This window comes from Sphaeramia orbicularis, chromosome 4 (genome assembly GCF_902148855.1).
Source record: "Sphaeramia orbicularis chromosome 4, fSphaOr1.1, whole genome shotgun sequence".
Classification (NCBI taxonomy): domain Eukaryota; kingdom Metazoa; phylum Chordata; class Actinopteri; order Kurtiformes; family Apogonidae; genus Sphaeramia; species Sphaeramia orbicularis.
The window spans coordinates 51,347,752-51,366,885 of record NC_043960.1 but is presented as its reverse complement, the minus strand read 5'-3'; the positions used below and the strand labels follow the sequence as shown (position 1 = coordinate 51,366,885).

Genomic DNA, 19,134 nt, shown 5'->3' with positions numbered 1-19,134 from the left:
CTCATGACACTTTACATATAGAGCTGGTCGAAACCAGACTCTTAAGCCAATTTACAGAAACCCAACAGAATCCTATTATATTATAAAACTTTATGATATTTGTCATTATTGTTTTTTATCCCAGACCCTGTTAGAAAAGAAACACCTGAATTCAGCATTCCACCTACTTTTGTCTATATAGTGTATGGCATAGGCAATTATGCTATGAGGCTAATGATATAACATATAGCGGGCTAACACTTCTATCAGTACTGATTAGCAACCGAACATTTGCTGCCATTTTTTCCACAACACTTCCAAGATGTTCAAGGGCTGAAGACAAGCCATAAAGTGTTTCTTTACATGTGCAACAGTCTTTTCTTTTTTTTCAAGATGCTACACATATTCTCTATCGGGGGATAAGTGTGAACTGCATCAAGCTAGTCTAGGACCAGTACCTTCAATGTCCTCATCCAGTCCTTTGGAATATGTGCCCCATGTGGTTTCAACACAGTCCCAGCGAAATCTGTGTGGACATTCCTAAACAGTTATTGATGGCATCATTAAGGCAGCATGTGTTGGGCCAAACACATTGTACTTTTCAGCATTTCAGCAATTTCTCTGCCTCTAAACATTGGTTCCACTGTTGTGTTTCACTTGGACGCTTATTGTGACCACATGATGCCAGGATCATCACAAAGAACATGGAACGTAGCTCAGAAGAGACTAGGACAAAAAGGCAGAAAATGTCTATTTTGCTGACTTTTCTACATTGGAACCATCACTACCACTCCTTTAAACTTTGAAGCTTTCACACAAACATTACAAATATTAATATTTATTTTTTCAGTTGTATGTTAGTTCCAATAGGCTCTAGAAGATGGATGGATGGATGGATGGATGGATGGACGGATGGATGTTAGTTCCATGTTCAGTTGTCAGTAAGTTGGATCCAGATGTGTTGAAGACTGCAGCGCATATATTGTTTGTACATGTCATTGGACTTGTTTGTTATTGTTTGTATCTATAGGCATTTTTTAAATAAGCTTTTATACTGTGTTATTGCTGTTGTTATATCTGTATAGATATACTGTATATCCTTTTACTTTTACTTTTGTGGTTGTTGTTTCAGCTGGTTCTGGATTAAAGTATGAGTTCTGTGTCATTTTCATACATGTCTGTTTCACATTTTTACTATTTTTTTCACCTGTTTAAATGCCCGTTTAATTGAATCAAATCGAATCAAAGAAAATTATCGATAGATGCAGCTCAACTCTAATTGTCTGGATCTTTTTCATCTTTGGTCTGGAGAACACAATTTCTCCCATCAAAGACCTGGGTACTGATTGGTTTGAGTATGATCCCTGTTTCCACTGAGTGCTCACACGAGTGATGGGAGGCGTTCTCTCTCTCTCTCTCTCTCTCTCTCTCTCTCTCTCTCTCTCTCTCTCAAATTTCACTCAGTATGCACAGGCCGTATGGATGTACAGCTGCAGGCACCAATGATGAAGTATTTACTCACAAGCTTATTTAAAAAACAACAACAATAAAATAAAAACAAAAATCGGTGTGCTCAGAGATCTGCTGCCAAAACATCTGGGACTGAAGCCCCGAATGCCCAGGTCTGATGACACCCATGTCCACATCCTTCCATATCTTTCTTTAAGGAACATTGATTTGCATAATTTTCTTACACCTTGTTGTTAAACTGATGGTCCTTTGTCCATCTTTGCTCCTAAAGGACAAGATCTTTCCTGGATGCTACTTTTGAACAAGATCATGTCTGCAATCACCTGTCCACTGTTTCAAACCACATCCTATTGTTATTTTAACTCATTATGTGTCCTAAATTGCTCCTGTTCTATTTTTTTCTTGAATGTGTTGCAGCCTGAACATGAAGAATCAATGCAAATCTAGAAGTGAAAATAAGTCAACCATACAAAAAATGTAAGTCAATGGATATTTTAATATCACTACTTTTTATTTCTATATACATATTTCCCATGCTGTTTCACCTTTTCTAATTTGGGGTTGTAAAAAAACACCTGACCAGAATCTATTTTCACTTTCTCTCGTTTTTCTTAGCAACTCCGTGAAATAAATATTTGTGTGTAATTAACTCCTACTATTCCCAGAACAGAGTTTAAACAGTAGCTCCTCCCCGATGTCGGCTTCCTCCTTTTGTGTGATGATGGAGAACATTTGGCAGTGCTTTCTGGAAGCTCCTCAACAACTGCCTGCAGAGATCCTGAGAGCCCCAACAGAAGGACAGGACATCCATCATTTTTCCCACTAAGGAAAACTGGTTTCAACAATGAATATGAAATGCATACTTACTGTAAAGCATGTGAATGAAAACAGTCTTTCAACAGAACAGATGATGACTGCATGTTTTCCATGAATCAGTGATTCACAAAAGCATAAGAGCTGACAGTAGTGAACTCATAGTAAGTTCTGCTCCAGTTACCGAATTATCAGTATTCAAGGGAGAATATTTTGGGGTGTGACTATGTTGTTTACTTCCTCTTAACAGGGCTTTATTTAGCATTAGATGCAATAGATAAGTGAGGAGGGAAAACGGGTTTAGTCAGCCATACACAAACATCAAATCACACAGATAAGATAAAACCACAGCAGTTATCAGCACAGCCAAAGGCACCAACCAGTAAAGAAATAGTCTACAGATCCACAGTTTCACAATACTGATGCTAGCAGGCCATTAAACCCTTTAACCCCTGAGACATTATATCAGGTAAACATGCTGCTGTGAATTTGAGTTTGTTTCAGTGTCATGTTTCGGGTTCATAAAAGCTGCTGTGAGTATGTGCTTGTGTTCCTTTTCTTCAGTGGTTTTGCTTTACTTTGTGTTTTAGGGTCAAAACAGGGTGGAATAACAGAAAAAGACAAACAGAGGAATTGAAGTCTGACAGGTTTTTACAAAATAGGACACCGAATGCCCAGGTCTGAATGTACATCAATAAGAGATTTAGGATGCTGAACATGAACTGTGAACTGGAACACACTGAACAACAACAAGGATTTGAAGTCTGGCCCAGTAGCTTTTTTGGGGGGGTTCTTTTGTTTTCTAAATCAGTCCAGCTGCTTTTTGATACCTAGTTGAACTCCAAAAAGAAGCCAAAACTCTGTAAAAACACAAAAAAAAAAAAAAAAAAAAACCTAAGGAAAATCACCACAACACTGCAAACAACTGCAAAAACAAATATAATGTGCTGTGTACTTTTAACACCCATTGGTGTAAGATTCTTTTGAAAGTCACTGCCCTATAGTTTAGATTAGATTGTCTTTGCATGAAACTTATTACATACATATTTATATTTGAAAGTACTCAAATATTATAACTGCACAAGGCCATTTGACCTTGAAAAAGTAGGTCAAGGTGACCCATTCTCAATAAACTTCTGCTCCATGCCAAGATGCATCCACAGTATAAATTTGGTGCAGATATCTCAATGCATTCGTCAGATAATGTGATTGTGTCGTTGAATGGACAGACAGACGGACAGACAAACAAACAGATGGACGGATAGATAGACAGATGACAAAACAATTACAGTACCCCTTCAACCAGAAGTTGGCCGAGGGGTAAAATACAACTATATAATAAACCATCTATTCTTATAGTGAGTCGGTCTCACTCACTGCTCTGTGTTTTGCCCCCCATTCCACCAGCAGTGGGGAGTGCACTGAGCATGCTCAGATGTCTATGGAAAGAACAAGGTCTATTCTATCAGCACGTTTGGAAATTTTTCCAATTGAGAAAACAATTGAATTTTTTAGAAATATTTAAAATAAATCATACTCTCAGAACGAGTGCCACAGACACATTAGGGGTTAAAGGGTTAAACCCGTAACCAACAGTTTGAAAACACAAACATTAAGAGTTTACAACTGATCTCAAAGGACGTGACTTTCCTGAAAAACAACACATTTTCAAAAAGGCATTTATACCCTTTCTGACTATTTAACATGTCATAAGCCCATTAACACTCAGACATGGAACTGTAAACGGGAAACAATCCCATTCTGCCCATTTTCCATAAAGACCAGGGTTATTGCAATTTTACTGTTTTTAAAGGTCGGTTGAGGGAAGGTCATTGTGTATGACCATCAGTTTGATCTCAGTAACATTAAGTTGATTTTCCCTATTGTTTTCAAATTTTCATTGTTTCTTTATGTGGAAAGAATGTCATGTTTAATCTGCTAACCCCACGAGAACCTGTGTTCACATTAAGTTCTGGGTTTCCTGCTTCTTATATTCCATTCTTCTTAACTTCTTTTTCTCTTTTGCTGACACTTGCTGAGCCAACTAGTGGCAGAAACAGCACAAAACACTTGTTAGTGTACACAGCAGATGGTGTTAAGGTTGAAACTTTTGTATTTATGCAAAATAATATTTGTAGTTTAATGTGATATCCACCCTTTGGATCTTTATGTTTACGCATTTGGCAGACGCTTTTTTCCAAAGCGACTTACATCGACTTACAGCGATCTTTGAAGCAATGACAACAAACTGAGAGGTTGGTTTGAGAACAAAAAAAAGGGCTGTTCTGGGAAACATTCTGTAAAATGTATCACATTCAGTGGTGTGCCTTAATCTTTGTAGTTTTTTTTTTTTTTTTTTTTGGGGGGGGGGGGTTGAAATGATCATACATATTTATTTTTTATTCTCTTTTCTTCAGATACAGCAAGAAAACATAGGAAATATGTTCACAGCCTTAAAAGACACACAACAAACAAAATTAAATGGGCTGAAAATGTTAACATCACCATTTATTGTGACCTCTGACCCCATGACAAGAAGCAGTTAGAAACATATGTGTTGAATGAAACCTGAAAACATCACAAGATTAGTGCAACAAAGCTCATATTGTCTGAATGAAAGGGTTAAAGACATGTTAAACGCAAAGGGAGGTCACATTAAATATGACCACTGTGGTTTATAGAAGCTGTTTTTACACTGAAATGTTTGTTTTTCCTGCTGTTCTTACTTCACATATATCCAGACTGAACCTGAAGAGGCAAATGAATATGTGTGGTCAATGTAACTTTACTAAACCAGCAAACCTAATGTTGGCCTGAGACTTTTGCACAGTTTTGTATAATATGTGCTGTGCTGCAAACTAACCATCCATGTTGATCACTACAGACAGCTATATTCAGGCATTGAACTATACGATATTGTACTTTTTTCCACAATGTTATGTAGTAATATAAACCTATTGACCCCATTTGAGAACAATGTCCTTTTCATAAACTGCCGCATGTTCAAAGACAATGTTTTATACTTGTTGGGTTCTCTTAATCCCAAATGCAAAGAGAAAAAAAATGCCAACAAAATAACAGCTCTGGTCATTCACCGATTGTGTTTCATAATTCTCATACAGTCACATGATATTTGTTAGTGAACCGTGACACTTGGGATCTTTTCAAGCGTCCTTGTTTGGCAGACTGACTCTGAGTTCACATGGTGTCATTAAGGAATGGGTGTATCCACTGATCAGGGATCAGAATCACCGTCACATCGGCTGTGGTTACTCACAATGTGAAATGTCTCACACAAACAGGACCCCTCCCCCTGTTTCAAACCACACCATAAAAAGTGTCCTCACTGTCACAGACACATCTGTATGCCCACATATTAGGGGTTAGTTCCTCTTTTGACAACATGTGATTTCTCTTCTGAGGGTCACCGGAAATGATGTTCTGGCACCTAAATGGGAAGTTTGAACGTCAAGTTAAATTCTGGACACAGATTTCAAAATAAAAACACCCACAACATGATTCTTCAAGATGATTCACAAGTTTCCACAACAGATTCAGACACAACTGTCAAATCATTGTGACTCTGATTAGATTTATTCAGCTTTACTAAACCTCAAAAACAATCTTATGAAGCTGGGCATTAGGCATTTAATAGAGATAATACATGATCTAAGTGTCGGTCTTTATGGTGAAATCAGGTGCTCAAAACATAAACAATCGCATGCTAAAGTGAAAAAAGGAGCCTGGAAAGGATACAACTTACAAAAGGAATATTTATTTAAAGTAGGGCTGTCAAAATTAACACAATAACATAAATTAATCCATCATCATGATTAATCTTATTAAAAATTTTAATGCAATGAACCCATGTGCAGCGCAGAATGACTCTGAACGTCCCTGGCAACGCATTCTGGGCAGTTTGTCTAAGTAGAGTTACAGGCAGCAGAGCCAACCCATAAAGATGGAAGATGCTAAACAGCACGTCAGCCCTCTAGATGGAAATATGAGGACAAAGAGAACCAAGACAGAACAGTTGACTGACATAAAGTATTATACACACTCTGCAGGAAGGAGTTTTATTTTCACTGAAGCACTTCCATCTTAAAATACCACATTATTGCGAAGCATACGTTAGTCGGGGATTCTGCTAGCACTTCGGCTAACACGTCACCCAGCTTGGACAAGCATGTTAAGTGCATATATTCCCTTCTTTCTTAAGTCTGTTTGCTCTTGCAAAATGAAACACAATTAATTTAGATTAAAAATTAATTATATTTAATTTTGATTAATTGAAATTAATCTATAGCAACCCTGTGATTAATCTGATTAAAAATTTTAATTGTTTGACAGCACTAATTTAAAGTAATGCAGTGTTATGTGTTGTTAAGATCGGGTGGTTCGAGGAAAAACTCATCAAATCCAAACATAACACACATTCAGCCCTCGTGTAAATACTGTGAAATTTACACCAGAAATATCTTACAAATCATTAGCCTCATAGCATAATTGCCTAAGTTATATTTTGGGCCAAATTGTGATCTACATAAAATGTGGCAACAGTGTTAGGACAGTAAACCCAGGCAATTATGTTATGAGATTAAGGAAATGATGTTGCAAACTTATTTAATACTAACCTTTATCAATTCTGTGCAGAAATGGTCCATAAGACCCAAGATCATCTGAGATGGACTGAAAGACAGTAGAAATGAGTGCTGTGGTCAGGTGAGTCCATTTTTCAGCTTGTTTTCATTAAAAACTGGGCTCTATGTGTCTAAGATTAAAAAGACCATTCAGAACGAGCATCTGTGATGGTCTGGGGCTGCATCAGTGTCCACATAGGTGACCTGCATATGTGTGAAGTGATCACTGATGTGAAGCCGTAGATTGTAATTCACTGAGACATATGGTGACATGAAGTCTGGGCTAATTTTAGCAGGACAGTGCCAGGCCAGTATTGTTATTGTTTACTTCAATAAGAGTTTCATTTTAAAAAGCTAAAAGTTCAATCAGTCAATTGTACTTTAAGTGTGAAAAGTCACACTAACCACAGTGAAGTAAATTCTTTGTCTGCTGTTGCCCATAAAGTTGTAATAATGTTGTTTTGAAACACTTTCCTCTTTTTATTCCTATTGATACACATCAGTAATCACCTATGACCTGCTGTAATGATTACATACTGAGTCCCAGTTACACTTTGTCAGATATGAATTACTTTGTCACAATCATCTCATGAGAAGAGGTACTAATACTTTATTCCAACTTCAAGGGCAAAAGTGTATTGAAGTGCTTTACAATTATTATGTATGATTTTTTTTTTTTAGATTCATATCAGAATAATATTATTGTTATTAAAGCATGTGCATGTTGCATTTTAAGCCTGTACATTTTCAATTAGAGCTGAAATGATTAATTGACTAATTAACTCAAATTGATGAAAAAAATGACTCATTTACAGTTTTCCTTAATCAAAGCTTTGTTTCCTTAATTTTGCTGCCACTAAACATTGGTTCCACTGTTGTGTTTCACACGGACGCTCATGGTGATACACATGACACCAGGATCAACACACAGCTGTGTTAGTTGCATGTCCAGTTGTTGTAAGTTGGATGCAAATGTGTTGAAGACTGCAGTGCACATATTATCTATAGATGTCATTGGACTTATTTGTTTTTTATATCTATAGATATTTTTATATATACTTTTATACTGTTGTTATTGCTGTTATTTCTATATAGGTTTTTTTTTATATATCCTTTTACTTTAATATTTTTTGTGGTTGTTGTTTCATCTGGCTCAGAAATAAAGGACAAGTTGTTTGTCTTTTTTAGACATGTGTGCTTCAACTTTTTACTTTTTTTTTTTTTTTTTTTTGCCTAACAATGAAAATAATTTTTTTTTTCCATATTTAGTGAATTATATATGAGTGAATTAATTGAGTGACTGATTTTGTGTTTTAGAAAATGTACCAACTTTCCAGTAAATGGGTTGTATGTGTCCATATGGTGAATCAGAGCTGTCCATTGACCCGTGCATTGAAGGGAGTGCTGCTCTTGCCTGTGTTGTAACTATTTTTTACTTATTACAGGTCATGTCCTTCTGTTACTGTCATCCTGACGGATAAACCCTAAATGGCCTGAGAGGGAGGACAGATTTACTGGAACAGAACATGACAGTTCTTCTCTTAACCTCACCTGTACATTTCTTTGGGATGAACTGAACTACAGACCTTTTTCTACTCTGACATATGCTGTATGATTTAATATCTCTGAACCAGTGTGTTTTAAGAAGTGTAAGCATATGTTGCTGCGACACCAGAGCCAAAGCGTCAGAGAGAATCACAGGGAAATCCTTTTAGTGCGCTTTTCCTCATATTGTCGTGGCCCACCTGTGGCCTTCAGGCGAACACCAGGAAGTCCTGGGGCAAAGCACTGGCAGATCTTTAAAGCAATATCAGACAATAAGAGCCAACAAATAAATAAATAAATAAATAAATGTAATGATTTAAAAAGGACGACGAAAAGCAGTTGCTTCGGGTGAACTAAAAAGGGAGCAGTGACTTTAATTACTGCAAAATATTTTGATTGGGGCTCATTTCAGGAAAAGGGTGGACCCCGATCCAATCTGACAGACTAATGCCCAGTGTTTACAGACTGGCATGGCCTTCACCAAATATGGTCAAATCAGTGGAGAATTGTTTTTGTAAATTGAAGACAATGTTGGTTCACATAAACAGAAGCTCAGGGCTCTAAATTGCAGAGGAAAGGAACAACAGTTGAGCCTGTTAACCCTGACTGACACCAGTGACTGACACTTGTAAAGCTCTGGTTTGTGGAGTTTGGTTTTGTCTTTATTGATTGTTCCTCGTTAGCATCAGCCTAAGCTGTACTATTCTTCCTGCACTTCTCCACACATATTGTATTTATACAACTCTATTCAGATTTATTGGTCAGATCAGTTGTTTTTTTTTTTTGGTTTTTTGAGAGTTCACATTTTTCAGTATCCAGTTATCTGAATCACAGTCCTGAACTATTGATTCTACTCTTTGATTCAATTCAATTTGATTAAACGATTATTTGAATAAGCGAAAAAAAAAAACAAAACAAACTAAAACTGTGAAACAGACATGTTTGGAAAATGACAAACAACATTTCTTATCCAACAAAGTGGAAGTGCTGCTGGGTCTTCTTCTTGGTGATTATCCACAGGTGTTCTTTGGAAACTTGTGGTGTGTCTGGTTATTTAGAGTCAAAAAAATCCGCATTAGCATGCTAGATTTCAAAAAATATATCCAAGGCACACTGTAGGATTTGTGTAAAAATAAAATGCCTTTATTAATTCATGGCAGTCTTTAAAATACAGCCAACGCGTTGCGACCTCTGCATGCTAGCATGCTAGCATGCTAGCATGCTAATGCGGATTTTTTTGACTCTAAACAACATTTCTTATTCTAGAATCAGCTCAGACAACAACCATAAAAAGTATAAAAGTAAAAGGATACAAAAAATCCATAAAGAAATAACAACAACAATAAGAGTATAAAAAAAACATATATAAAAATATCTATAGATATAAACAATGAACATGTTTAGTAGCAGAGAAATTAAGGAAACAAAGCTTCCGTTCAGAAAAATTGTTACCAAATAATTTAATTAATTTAATAATTATTTCAGCTCTTGAGTACCGCATGCTGTAAAAATTCTCTGAAGTAAAAATAATCCATTCTAAATTTTTCTTCAAGTATGTGAGAATTCTATGGTATTTTTGGCTCATTTTACTGCTACATTTATATATTTGTTGCATTTTACTGCTGTACATATTTGAAGTAGAGCTCATTTGACCTACGTCATAGTATCTGATGAATCTCAGTCCACGGCAGGGGTGGAGCTACAGAGGGGCATCTGAGACCCTTCCCCACCTCCAGCTTCCTTCGTAACTTTAGTGTTTGTGTTCCTGCCTACAAGAGTAAAAGTCACATCCAAAAAGAATCAAGACTTTCTTCAGAAATTCAGTGTCACAAGATCATCTAAACCAGGGGTGAACACACTTTTACATTGTAAGCAACTTTTATGATGCATATATATATATATATATATATATATATATATATATGTATATAAAATTATTATTGTATTTCAGATTCTACCAGCACTTCGACTAATGCGCCACCTAGCTTGCGACAAACATGTTAAGTGCATATATATTCCCTACTTTCTTTTGATTAATCAGATGATTAATCTGATTTTAAAAAATGTAATATATAAAAATGTAACACATACATATATATACATATATATACATATACATATATATATATATATATATACATATATATATACATATATATATATATACATATATATATATATATATATATATATATATATATATATATTTCAGTGGCATCTTGTCAATAGAGGGTGCTAGGGCACCGCCCCACCTGTCTCACATGAAGAAGATGATAGGAGTCTCATAAAATAATTTTACAAAATCATGAATATTTAAATAATCAAGCTATACATGATACAGTTCATGAGTGTATAATCTGCATTCAAGTGGAGTTTTGAAAAGTTTTCGTCATTTAGTGAACAGTCAAGTGACATGTTTCCTTTCTGGGGCGCCTCCTGAGAACTCCATAGACTCTCATTATAAATGCTGTGTGGACAGTGGAGCCCCTCCAATACAAGAGATAGGAGAGTCTTGGGACACAAAAAACTGCACCCAAGCACCACCCACAGGAGTAAATTTCACATCTTGTAACAGCGTCACATCCTGTAACAACATCACATTCTGATCGCCATTACTTATTTGATTTCTGTATATTGTAGTGAATGGATAAGGGTAAGGTTTACTGATATTGTTTTGGCATGTATTAAGGCAGTAAAATAAGGAAACACACAGGTGGTATTTTTAAACATTTATTGATTAATTGCAAATTGTCTCTTGCTTGATTGTGCAACTCTTTGGGTCTTAGCAGGCAGGCGAGTCACAGGGAGGACGCCGGGTTGGTCCGCCTCTGTACACATGTACACAAAAGACACACATTGGTTTTACATGCAGTTGTAGCAGTAACTGTGACTGCAAAGTAACACTGTTGTGTGTTTGGTGAATGTAATTGCTATATTGGATAAACAAGAAACTTACCTTCAGCCTGTCCTCTCTCTCTGAAGGTGTTTGGGCCTAAGAATTCCTCGGGGGATGCTGGTACCTTTTGATAGTTCCGGGTGGGAGTAACCAAGTGGGAAAGGGCTAGCAAAGGAGTTTTATTGTTTGGGTTTGAATGTAAATATTTTTGGAAATTATTTATGGGTATTTGTAAATGATATGGTCATTGTATATTTATTGGTAATGGGTTTTATGTGCATATTTATTGTAGATTTATTTGTACTTATTTAGTGTATCACCTGTCAGATGGAACATGCCAGTAAATGGCGTCATATTCAGTATATAAGGGCATTTGCTTGGGCTGTTGTGGGGGTGAACATGGTGATCAAATAAAAGAAGAAAAAGGGCTTCCTAGACATTACCTGTGCCTCTGGTTTTCTGTAGACATCAGTGGCCACCTGCCTGGCCGCTCAAACCAGGTGACACATCCCCAAAAGAATCAAGACCTTCCTCAGAAATGTAACGTCGCACAAGACCATCTAAACCAGGGGTGAACACACTTTTACAGCTTATGAGCCACTTTTAAAATGACCAAGACAAAATGATGTACATCCATTATATATTAAAATGTATCAGCAGATAATTCAGGAGGTAATACTAGTGGTGTTTCAGCAAAGAACTGGATGGCTAACACGATGGACGAGGTTGCAGAACGCCAGGGTTTGAATCCGGGCAGGAGCAGTAACAACATTGTCATTTAGCCCATAAGCTAACTTCTGTTTTTTTAATGCCATGTGATCTACCCTCACTGTCTTCACCCCTGGTCTTACATGTATTTTCCATACTATCAGTGGAAAAGACATTTGAGATAGACTCATGGAAAAATGTGCATGCTTGAAGGATAGATGGGTGAAATTTTCATATGAAAAATAAATGATTGAAAACACATACTGTGTATTTTTATTTTATTTTAAATAAAGATTTTAAAATAGTGGTGATAATGTATCCTTGTGGGGATAAGTAGTTAGAGAGAGAGAGAGAGAGAGAGAGAGAGAATTTTGTTATTGCTGTTATTTCTGTATATCTATGGATTTTTTTTATACTGTTGTTATTGTTGTTATTTCTTTATAGATATTTTTATTTTTTTTACTTTTATACTTTTGGTGTTTGTTGTTTCATGTTGGTTCTGGAATAAAGGACATGTTCTGTCACTTTCAGACATGTCTGTTTCACATTTTTAGCATGATTTTCTCCTATTCAAATAATATTTTAATCGACTTGAATCGAGGAAAATGATCGATAGTTGCAGCTGTAATAAATAAATAAATAAATTAGAAATATAGACACATAAGAGGAAAAAGATCAGATTTGCAGCGTGACCATGATCCACGAGGGCACATTGACAGTAAACCTTCACCAAAGGCAGTAAAACATCTGCATGAGTTTCTCACTTTCAGTCATTGCATTTCCTCACAGTGGTCTTTCCAGGGCGTCTCATATCAGTCTTTGGTGATAAGGCTTCTGGAGAAATGCTTCTCATCATTCTCGGCAGGTGGAGCAGGACCTCACATGCGTCACGCGCCGTGGACTTTAAATAAAGGCTGATGAGTCTCGCGCCTCTAACGGTCTTAACGGAGCGGTGTGGATTCCTAGGGTCATCACCGTACCTCCAGTCCGGTCACCACCTTTACACCTTGTGGGACTACTTCCAGTCCGTGTGTGCGCGTGTGCGTGGACACCATGGCCAGCCAGGGTCTGCAGCTGCTCGGCTTTCTGCTCGCCCTTCTGGGTCTCGCCGCCACCATCGCCGCCACCTTCATGGTGGAGTGGAAGAAACAGTCCCAGGGTAAGACCCACCGCATCTATGAGGGGCTGTGGATGAGCTGCAGCGGCTACGAGAGGACCACCTGCGAGTTCCACGAGTCTCTGTTCAAAGTGTCAGGTGGGTTTATCTGGTGCAGAGTCCAGACCCTGATGCCTGGGATACCTGGCACTTAAAATATCTACTAAAATTAGCTTTACAGTGACCTCTGCACAACAGACCTGTGGAGTCTAGGAGGGAATAACCTGCACAAACCTCTGCAAACGTTTTCATATTTACTATAAATATGACTTCAGTTTCATCCCACTATTCTTTTGAGTTGTTTTATGACTAATCCAGAGGTTTATCTTAAAGATGAAACCACGGAAACAGATTTTTTTTAAACTTCAAAATTATTATTATTATTATTATTATTATTATTATTATTATTATTATTATTATTATTGTCTTTCCCTTTGTAGTTTTGCATATTGTCAATATTTTTCAATATATGTTTTTGGTGTAATATTGTGGTAGTTTTCATATACACTCTGGTCTTTTTGCACTTTAAGAATCGGCTGCTAAACTGATTTTCACTGTTCCTGTAACAACGACAGTAAAGCTTTTTTCTGTTCAACTGATTATAATTTTACAACTGAATATATTATTATATTATCCTCTGACTTTATTATTTCTCAATGAAAATCATGTATTTTCCTATTTTAATTCATGGATAATGTAGTTCATTAAAGCTCACAGTAAATTCAAGGGTTTTTATATCAAACCAGAGAAAACTGAAGAAAAAGTGATTTTTTCAGTAAATCTCTCATTAACTGAACATAAACCCAGTGTGTCCATCCACTGTCACTGATCCAACTCCATGGGTTTTACTGGTGAATCAATGTAGTAGAAGAAGACGGTGTTTCCATGTTCACTATTGAGCCTGTGAACGTCCAAATGGGTCATATCTGATGACCATGAAAAGATGAATAACTGTATTTTACACCAATTATTTACATGTATTGATCAGATTAGTTGATCAACAGGTATTAAACATTTTTAGATATTTATCGAAAGTCAAAAGACTGGATCAGAAAAGTCTTAATCACTTGCAGCTCCTTGAAGCCCCAGACATCCGATCATACATGTTAGATGTGCATCCTCATGTCTGCTGGTGTTTTTCCCCAGTTGAGACTCAGGCCACCAGGGCTGTGTTGCTGTTTAGCGTCATCCTCTCGGCTGTGGCTGTGCTGGTTTCCACAGTGGGGATGAAGTGCACCCGCTTCATGGACGGAAAAGCTGAGAGCAAATCCACCACAGCTATGATCGGAGGAATCCTCTTCATGGTTTCAGGTGTGTGTTCTGTGGCAAACAGACTGACATGGATAGGGTCAGTTATGTTTCTGATCGTGAATGGGTCAGGGATGTTGTATACTCACTTTTCTTTCCCTGTGATTAGATTAGATTAGATTACATTAGATTACATTAGATATAAATTTATTGATCCTTTGGACAGAGCCCTCAGGAAATTGAGGTTCCAATAGCGGCACAACATCGAATATACACACAAGAAATACCACAAGAAAATAGCAATACAATACCTATAAAAAAGAAAACGGTAGTGGAAAAAAACAGGCAATTGCACATTAAGTACTAGCAGAAACAACAAATACCAAGGTGGTAATACTACGACTACTACTACTACTAATTATTATGATAATCTATCTATCTATCTATCTATCTATCTATCTATCTATCTATCTATCTATCTATCTATCTATCTATCTATCTATCTATCTATCTATCTATCTATCTATCTATCTATCTATCTCTGTCTCCATCCATCCATCCATCCATCCATCCATCCATCTCTCTCTCTCTCTCTCTCTCTGTCTGTCTGTCTGTCTGTCTCTCTCTCTCTCTCTCTCTCTCTCTCTGTCTCTGTCTCTCTCTCTCTCTCTCTCTCTCTATATATATATATATATATATATGAAGTTACAATAAAATGATAGCAGTAATAGTAGTCATAACAACAAAAATAATAATTATTATTATTTTTGTATATATGTGTGTGTGTTTTAATAATCACAGGATAAAAAGTTATAATAAAGTGATAACAGTAATAGTAGTCATAACAACAATACATAATAATAATAATAATAATAATAATAATAATAACAATAATCAGTGGTAAGAGAATTAAATAACTAACAAGAAAACAAACATTGCACATATTTACTTATTCGTAATGTGTTTTTAACAGGAAACGTATTTAGGACAAATGGCTTAATCAAATATTTAAATCTTAAGTATTTAAGTCATACAATAATATATAATTCATAGTACTTAAAAATACAATTCTATATTTTGTACAACTTTTTTTTTTATTTTCGTGTTCATCCTATTTCCTCAGTGTATGTTCATCAACTTCTAACACAACATTAAACCCTCTAAATATTCTTTAACTCTGTAGTAGATGAAGCTAAACTGCCTCTGATCAGACTTCTAAATTAGAAGAAACTTTACTTTTTTAACAATCATTATCTTTGTTTACTGTGTTTTCAATGACTCATCTTCCATCCTGTTAGTCTGTACTTAATCTCCTTCTAAAAAAGGCTTCAGTCCCACTGAGACCATTTTCAGGAAATGACTTAAGGGATTCTTTTTTTCTGCAGGAACTCTGTTGTAAACTGACGTAAACTGTTGACTGTTACTTCTGCCGTTTTTGTAGGAAGAACTCTATTGTTTGTCGCACTCTTTAACCCATAAAGACCCAGTGCTACTTTTGTGGCAGTTCCCAAATTATTTTTTTCTGTAGATTTCACCTTTCTTAAGTGATTTACCACCAATTATTATAATATTATCCACTGTATTTTGTGCTTCTTTCAGTGAACATCATCTATTTTCCTATATTTAATTCACTGATCATGTTGATGTTCATTAAAGCTCAGATTAAAGTTGAGGTTATCAGAAACAGAGAAAAGTGAGGAAAAAGTGACTATTTTAGTAAAGATATCAATAACTGAACATAAACCCAGTGTGTCCTTCCTCTGTCATTGATCCAACTCCATAGGTTTTACTGGTGAATCAATGTTGTAGGAGATGATGGTGTTTCCATGTTCACCACAGAGCCTCTGAACATCCAAATGGGTCATATCTGATGACCATGAAAAGATGAATAACTGCAGTTTACACCAATTATTTACTTGGATTGATAGGATTAGTGCTTCAGATGTTATTAAACATTTTAGATCAGTAGATGATTTTGGTCACCAGTGGCTATTTGGGTCTTTATAGGTTAAGTTCCACCCTAATGTAATTATTGTAATAAACGTAACGTAATGTTTGATTTTATTCTCTATTTTCTCATTAATAATTATTATTTTCAATTCCATGACCAGTTATGTTTGATACTATCCTGAAAGATGATAATATATTTAATATATTAAAATATGAAATAACAGTTTAAAGGCCAGGAATGAGTCAAGTCAAGCATCATCATGTGGTGTTACAGTGTATGTTAGAAAAGTTGTCAATTTGACCTTGTTGTATTTTGGATATATATATATATATATATATATATATATATATATATATATATATATATATATAGTAGCACAACCTGTGTAATAAAGCCTATTTTGTTCTATTCTATTCTAATTATTTTTCATGGTAAATATGGTCAGTCTATTAAATGATAAATAATTACAAAAATAACTAATAGAAGGGTTTTTTTGTATTGTTGACAGGATTACTGACCCTCATCATCACCTCCTGGTATGTCAAAATGATTGTACAGACCTACAAACAGTCCCATCGCTTGCAAAGGTACACACACACACGAACACACATACATAAACACACATACATGAACACACATGAAAACACACACATGGACATACTCCCACCTGTCCACACATGTCCTTCATCATATCATCCTGTCATGTTAGTTTGACTCCTGTTATGTTTTTCAGTTTCGAGTTCGGAAAGGCGGTGTTCGTCAGCTGGGCTGGCAGCCTCCTCACCTTGGTGGGTGGAGCCTTCCTGAGCTGCCGTAGGTGTTCGCGGTCATCATCATCTGGTTCAGTGACCTCCAGCCATCTCTTGACCACAGCCAACCCCAAATCCAACTACGTCTAGAGTCCAGGAGGAGGAGAAGCCTTACAGTCGACCCCCAGGGGTCAGTTTTTCATTTCAGTTTAATCAGTGGTTCTCAACTGGTCTGGCTTTGGGACCCATTATTACTCCTCAATGACAAGCCATGACCCAAACTGATAAAAGTTAAACTTCTCAAATAAATTTAATAAAAAGATGGTGTGTTTTGAACCTGAGATAATACAGAATATCACAGAAGACAAGTTTCATGATGTACCAAACTGACCAGCGGATGGTGATTCTAAAAAGGGAAATATTCCCTGTCGCCATAGGTATATTTTAACCAAAACTAAAAATGTGCACTCAATTAAAAATTAAAAGTGCATTCAGTCACTTATTCAAGTATTAAACATACTGAGGTTTTTTTCCTCAATGTATAAGTAAAACCATATCTGATATAGTTGTTGTCAGGGTGCGATTTGTCAACAAAAAAAAACAGAGGGGGGGATTTTTTTTTTTTAATCATGAAAAAACAAGCAATCAACAGGCCTAATTTTTAAGTTAACAGTAGGCCTTATTACATGTCGAACAGTTGGACATTTATCTTTAATGCAAACTAAAAATACATGAAACATTGAATTTTCTGCGATGGCCACACCTGCAATGTGGAGCGTTTTGCCCTTCTTTTATCCACATCTCTGTGAACTTCTGAGCAGGTAACGAACACACATCTGGCCCATTAACAGCGATGAAGAGAAGACTGTCCAGTGTGGACATGTTCACTCTGTGGCACTCATCAGTGAGGATGTGATTCATGCACTAAATCCACGTTTGCACTCTGCTATTGACACAGGGAGTGTGGAGATGACAGGAAACACTTTGTGGAGATTGTCTCCTTGGACTCTATGGCATTTATATTCTTGAAACTCTTTCAGAAGCAAAGGGATGTCTGAGACCTCAGCAGCAAGAGTTTTTTGAACTAAAGAGTAATGTTTGAGAGAGAGAGAGAGAGAGAGAGAGAGAGAGAGAAAGACACAGAGAGACACTGATATATCCAGAGAGAGACAGCTAAGGTATACAGTGTATTTATGTGCATGGTGATGTTTGCGAATTCTGAGACTACCAACAGTTTACCTTCCCGAGGATGAAATTCTTTAAGCAGAAGTAGGAATGTAAAAACCAGAGGGGGGGTTGATCCCCACCATTACCCCCAACAAATCCCACCCTGGTCATTGTCATACCTGAGTTTTGCCATGATTTGAACAGAAACTTTTGGGTCTTTTTTATGCTGTGAAATGTCTGGTGTTAATTATGATTATAGCGCATTACTACCACCTACTGTTGGGGAGTGTGAATGGATGGTGCTCAGCTCATTAAAAAATAAAGCACAGGATTGGTTCATCAGTATTATTTTTTGTCCAGTCAAAGGCCCACGATCCACTGAACATGGGTTTGCAACCCACTTTTGAGTCATGACCCACCAGTTGAGAATCACTGAGTTAAATAATTCAACTTCGGGTCCAAACAGTCTCAGCTGACAACCTTACAGCTGTTTTATCTTCATTCAGAGGATCTAATGTTGAATAATTCACCAGCCTGTGTTTGGTTTTCCCAGAACATAAACCTCTGTTCTTCTTCAACACTTTTAATATGTTTGTACAAATCAATCTTTACCTCTACAGTTTTATATATGTGTAATATATTTTTCTTTAAGTGCATGTTAATTATGTGGCTTATGTTTTGTTTTTTTCTGATGTTTTATGACTTTTACGGTTTTATTGATTATGTAACACATTTGGAGGCAGTTTGAAAAAGCAAGATGAAATGATGTAAATACTGAAAAGATGAATAAAATGTTATTTTCGTCAGCTTGA

At 36.3% G+C, this 19,134-nt stretch overlaps 1 protein-coding gene across 1 annotated transcript; it reads left to right on the top strand.

Moving 5' to 3' along the window:
* The first annotated feature begins 12,873 nt into the window (after positions 1-12,873).
* LOC115418655 (claudin-1-like) lies at positions 12,874-19,134 on the top strand. The gene is made up of 4 exons (XM_030133193.1): positions 12,874-13,306; positions 14,354-14,518; positions 16,915-16,993; positions 17,140-19,134. The coding sequence occupies exons 1-4, from the start codon at positions 13,105-13,107 to the stop codon at positions 17,303-17,305; spliced, it is 612 nt and encodes a 203-aa protein (XP_029989053.1). The 5' UTR covers positions 12,874-13,104; the 3' UTR covers positions 17,306-19,134.